Genomic DNA, 5,947 nt, shown 5'->3' with positions numbered 1-5,947 from the left:
AGTAACACAAGCACTGGGTACAGCACTGTTCAGTTGCTCCTAGGTCGGCAGGGAGTGAACCAGGAGAGGGAAAGACTAGAGGCCAGACAATTGAGAGTGAGAAGAGGTAGACAGAGATCAGGCTTAGCAGAGTGGAGCCGAGGTCCCCAGCGCCTCCAGACCCTGAGAGTCAGAGCAGGGGAAAGAAAAGACAGTGGGAGCAGGGTGGTTGGGAGCTGACGGGGTTGGTGTCAGAGCTGAGGGCAGGGTGCTACCAGGGGCAGTGATGCAGTTCCCATCTCTGCACCCAGCCTGGGCAACTCCCCAGCCTCCTCCCTATAGGGGACAGCTTCCTCCCCGGCAAAGTCTCCACCTGTAAACATCTACACTCATCAATGTAAAAAGCTTCAGACTTTATTAAATAAAAAGGACGTAGAAGACAGATAAGGGAACAGACAGGGACTCCTCCTTTCAACTACACATATACGGACGTACAAACACAGATGACGAGTAAATGACAGGGACAATTTAGGAGACAGACTGAAGGGCGGAGGGAGGCAGTACCCTCCGAGAGTGGGCCCGGACCCAAGGGTGGGTTGAGACCTGGGGCAGGGGCAGCCGTTCTGAGGGGTTGTGTTTGAGCAGCTTGGAGATGAGGTCCTGGGCTCCTGAGGGCACAGAAGCGGGGAACTTTAGATCCACCTGCAATAAAGGAGAAGGAAGGACCCCATTAGTTCTATCCTGGCTGCTTTTTCCTTGTCCACCTATTCTATGTGAAGAGTTCTGTAGGTCACACAACTATGTTCTTGCTACTCCCAGCCGCTGATCTCTATGGCTGTCACACAGCCTGGGCCAGGCCCCCGGAGCCAGCCCTCCCACCTTGACGATGCGCCGGTAAGTTTCATTGTGCGAAGCGCTCTCGAAGGGTGGGTTTCCCACCAGCAGCTCATAGCAGAGTACTCCGATGCACCACAGGTCCACCTTCTCGTTGTGCATGCGCCCCTCAATCATCTCTGGGGGAAGGTAGTCCAGAGTGCCACACATTGTCTTCCTCCTGGGTAGGGTGGGGGGAGGAGGCAGGGGTCCCAGAGACAGCTGGCCTCTCCTTTCCCCGCTGCCTGATGGTAGGGAGCCAAGAGACCCCACAATGTCCCAGGAGAGGGTTCCAACCACGCTCTGACAGGGCCCGGGGGTAGGAGTGGGGTGAAGATATAAAGCCCCAGAGACGGGATTACACACTGCCTCAGCATTTCCACACGAAGGGATGTGTCTTAAAATAAATAATCAGATAGGAGAGCAATGTTCACCTTAAGAATTAAAGAAAAATGTGGAACTATCTTGAATGTCCATGAAGCAATTCCCACTTAAATAAATCAGGTGACAGCTCTACTATGCAATACTCTGAAGCCACTAAAAAGGATGTGGGAATATCGTCAATGAATATGGCAATATTGGGGCAAGAGGGTCCCAATATATTGAGTCAAAAATCTGGGCAACGAAACTGTGAGTCTCCGATTTTTATAAAGCTACTGCTATGTCTATATATTTACACGAGGACAAACCTAAACGTCTCTGGGTAATAAGATCTGGAGTGGTTTTATTCTGAATGTCCCAGCCTCACACCCAGGGTTGGCTTCCTGGCCCACCTTACCTCAGGGAGGGGGCATGTACAGACCAGCCGAAGTCAGCAATTTTCAGCTCTCCCTGGAGCCCCAAGAGCAGATTCTCTGGCTTTATGTCTCTGTGAATCACCTTCTTCCCGTGGCAGTACATCAGGGCATCTGCCAGCTCCTCCATGATCTGGGAAGGCCAATGACAGGCAGTCAGATAAGGATGGACCTCTAGCTGCAAGCGGCATCCCGCAACCTCAGGGTCCCTCCCCACCCCTTCCCAACCGTGGCTGTTCGTTGCTCATCAAAAGTGCGGCTCTTCTGCAGCTCCTTGTAGAGCTCCCCACGGGGGGCATACTCCAGAATCAGGTAGATCCTTCGACGGTCATAGAAATAGTTGTAGAGTCGCAAGATGTTGGGATGCCTGAGAGGAGAAATGGAGGAGGAGTCCTGAGGAAATGGCAAAGACAACAGGTCCCATGTGGGTTAAACTGGGGTCAGACTTGGGCCAGGCCGGGGTCAACAGGGCTGGTAGTGATTAAGAGGGAACTGGAGGCAGCTCTCTGGATGGGATTCAAGGCTCCGGCCAGGATGGAGAGCTCCATGGCTAAGTGGCCACAGCTGCAGGGAAAACAATCTGGATGCAATGGGGGTAAAACAGGAGCTACGGGGAGAGAGCCGAGGGGCTTTGGCTCAGAGTGCGTCGACCCTTACTGCAGATGAGCCTGGATTTCGATCTCCCTGCGCAGTTGATGCTCCACACCTTCCTTCTCTATCTGAGACTTGAAGAGCACCTTGAGCGCCACGATGAAATGGCTTTTCTTCTCCCGAGCCAAGTACACATTTCCAAACTTGCCTTTGCCCAGAGGACGCCCAATCTCAAAGTCGTCAATTGTGAGGGACCGGCTGATCAGAGAGTGGGGGGAAGGCAGATGAGTGCCAGTTTGTGGGTCACCTGAGCTGTTTGGCTTCTCCCTGCACCTCAGCTCATCCTGCCCTCAGCCCCATTTCTCTTCCAAGGGAGTCGAAGATGGGTCAGGTTTTCTTGCCTGCATCCCTCTTCCTCCTGCCCCTAGCTTCTACCTCCCTCATTTCCAACCTGTTCACTCTCCCATCCGCACTTCTTGCCACCCCAAGGTTTGGGCACTTACATTAAGTTGGGTGTCCCACTGCTGTTCTGGCCTTGGGCAGCTACGGAAAAAACATAGTTTGAGGCCGTCCTTTGACATTTTCATCCCCGCACCCTCCCCAGACTCTAGCTCCTTCAGGTCAGTCCTCTTCCCCTTGTTCCAGTTACCTGTGGGCTGGGCACTGGAGCGGCTCATGAGGATAAGCGAAGATGGGGTGGCAGTCTCCTTCTGGAGGACTCTCTGAGGCAGGGTGTTCAGGCCAGAATGAGCCTGAGAAGGAGCACAGGGAGCTCTGACGGTGCCTTTGTCCCAGTGACCAGGTTGGAACGTGCTACAAGCAGCATTCTCACTATAAAGCCACCCACTCCGTTGAAAGAGGAGCACTGAGACCACAATATTGCTACTCAACCCCAAGACTCTGCTCAGAGCCCCATATTAATGGGTTATTAATAAATAAGCTAAATTGGCCGAAGATAAGGAGCAAAGGATTTACCCCAACACCTAACATTTCACCTCTTTGGCCTTGGCCCTCACTACATTCTCTAGCATGAAGATGTCCAATCTCTATAGTCCTGACCGTAACACCACACATTCACCCACCCCCCACCCCAGGGGACAGTAGAGGGCTGGGGCAATGAAGATCCACAATTCAAGGAGTTTTAGCGCAGAGGCATTCTCACAGTCCCCTAAAGAATTCAATCTAGTAAGGCTTAGATAAGGTCCTTGAATGTTCAGCAAATATCAGTTTACCCCTCGCAACCATAGGCTTTAGGGACACTGAGGGCTGCTCTGTGGGCTTTGGACCACTTCTCACTTTCAACTTCTGGGTAATATACACAACTTTCTTCTGGGAGTGACCAGGGTAGAAGTGACAGTGGTTTCTCATTCAGCCTCTGCTCTTGACAGCTTCCTCAGGGCTCCATGAGGGAGGGAGCTGGTGGACAAGGGGACAGGTGGACCCTCCCGGATACTGAAGCCCCACAAATAGGGAGCAAAGCCTGTGTGGGCTCCTTCCTTTTAATTTTGCCAAGAGAGGAAGAAAGGCTATTCCCAAACAGTGATATTAGTATAGAATTTACATGTTGTCACACAACAGCCTAGCAGACTGTCCCCCCATGTCTTTCCTGAAGGAAAGAAGAGTCTGTGAGACTGTGCATCGCTGGGACTGTATATTTCTCTCTATTTAGTCTCCAAAAGAGGGTTTGCAGCCAATGATGAGTAAGATTCCCCACGGGGGGGGTGGGGGGAGCAACTCAAGCCAGGCGTAACCCCATGGAGACCCCCCCGATGAGCTGCCTTAAAAAGATTTGGAAAGGGGCCTTGTCTCCCCTTCCCCCTGCCTGGGAAAAACCACTGCTGACTCTGGTTTTTCCCCTCTCACCTAATTGTGAGAAAAGTCTTTAGAGCGATAAGATCAAGCTCTCTCTGCTCAGCTCTATAAAACAGTCTCGACATGTGATATACGTCCTTTAGGGAGTCACATACCTCACCTCAGTCATCGTAGGACTTTTGCTTCGGCTGTTTGGGGACCAACATAATTGGTTTGGGTTGTTTCTATAATGTGATGGATGAGCCTCACAGACTGTCAGAAACAATAACACTTCTTTGTATAGTAATCAATAAATACCACCAGTCGGCTTTATTCTGGGCTCCAGTCTTTCAGAACTGTGTGTCCCCTGACCTTCTGAGATTTAACTGCATTAAGTCTCTGTTTCTTTCTTTCTTAAAAACTTAACCCAAAGCCGCCCCTTCTCGCATCCTCACTGCCCATGTTGCGCTGGAGGCGACATTTACAGATAAGCAAGTTGAACAAAAGAGTCTAGAAATAGACCCACATATATGTGGGAATTTAATATATATAATAAAGCTGGTATTTCAAATCAGAGGATAGACTCTTTAATGAAAAGTGTTGGGATAACTGGAAAATAAATCTATTTAGATCCTTATCTCACACCCGTCATTAAAATAAAGTCCAAATTATTAAGCCTGTTTTTTTCAGGACAAGGGTTGGGAATTATGTCCTGAAGGCCAGACCCTGCTTGCTCAGTCTGTTATCATTTGTATATGACAAGAAGGCTCAGCCCTGCAGAGGTCCCTACAAGGCTGGTCAGATTCAAGTTGGCAGCACGTGACAGGATGTGGCTGCAAATGATCAGACTAGATTCTGCCAACAAACTGTTGGAGCATAAGGGAGAAGCAAGTGCTTAGAGGATCGCCCTCTACAGGAACTCAAATCTCCAAGCAGGAACTCGCCATGAGGGTGGGGGGAGGAGAAGTGGGAAAGCCCTTACCTTCTGTCGGCCATAGGGCCAGGGGTATGCGTTCTCCTTCTGAGTCATCCTTAGAGGGAAAGGGGGAGGAGAGCTGAGCAAAGAAGGAAGAAAGAGCCGTTAGAAACAGGAAAAAGAAGGAGGGAGAAAGGGAGGGATCGGACTGATGTAGCCAGACGCGATTGCCAAAGGCCAGTGAAAGTGGTATCAACAAACTGACCGCTTCAGCGCACCCGGGAGCTGGCTTCGCGGCCCCCGCCCTGCTACCCGCCCCACCCCTTTCCAGGACCCTATCTCTAAACCTTGAGCGCCCAGTAGCCGGACCGAGTGCGCGCGGGCCAGCCCAATGGACCCCAGACCTGTCCGATCACTTGCCTTCTCCCAGCGCAAGACCCACGAAAGGAGGTCAGCTCACCTGGAGCCCGCGGCACAGCCAACCTGCTGGCTGCTAGCAAACGACTGAATCGCCCCGGCCTCGCCCCCCGCTAAGGCCCTTTCAAATCTCCCGCCCTAGCCCCATTGGCTGAGCGCACCGCCCAGGCCCAATGCTCATTGGCTGTGTTTCCCATGACGTACCCCGCAAGGTCCCAATGGAAGAAACTGAATGCGAGCCGTAGCATTTTGGGGTTCTGGTTTAGGAAAGTTTCCCTTATTTCCCAACCAAATATTCTCATATATATATAAATGTATATAAATATTCATATATATATAAATCTTTAATATAGCTGGAATTTACCCCTGTGTATGTATGAACTAGGGTCTAACTCTGTTTTCTGCCAGATAGCCGGTTATGCCAGCACAATTTGTTAACTACACCATTCCTAGTGGAATTTATTTATTTATTTACTTGTTGTTTGTGTGGTTTTTCTTTCAGAGTCTTTTTATGTTTCTCTCATATATAATGCCCAAGGATTTTGGTTATCCCCAGTGGAATTTAAATGCTACTCTTGATATATGA

At 50.5% G+C, this 5,947-nt stretch overlaps 1 protein-coding gene across 1 annotated transcript; it reads right to left on the bottom strand.

Annotated features, from left to right (window-relative positions):
• Nucleotides 1-376: 376 nt before the first annotated feature.
• Nucleotides 377-5,454, bottom strand: AURKB (aurora kinase B). Its single transcript, XM_081028498.1, has 9 exons — nt 5,405-5,454; nt 5,011-5,083; nt 2,887-2,989; nt 2,741-2,780; nt 2,304-2,495; nt 1,875-2,013; nt 1,631-1,779; nt 859-1,033; nt 377-681 (listed from the first exon to the last, which is right to left on the bottom strand). The coding sequence occupies exons 2-9, from the start codon at nt 5,056-5,058 to the stop codon at nt 508-510; spliced, it is 1,020 nt and encodes a 339-aa protein (XP_080884624.1). The 5' UTR covers nt 5,059-5,083; nt 5,405-5,454; the 3' UTR covers nt 377-507.
• Between the last annotated feature and the right edge of the window lie 493 nt (nt 5,455-5,947).

This window comes from Rhinolophus hipposideros (assembly GCF_964194185.1).
Source record: "Rhinolophus hipposideros genome assembly, chromosome: 20".
NCBI lineage: Eukaryota > Metazoa > Chordata > Mammalia > Chiroptera > Rhinolophidae > Rhinolophus > Rhinolophus hipposideros.
This window is presented reverse-complemented; position numbering and strand designations above follow the sequence as displayed.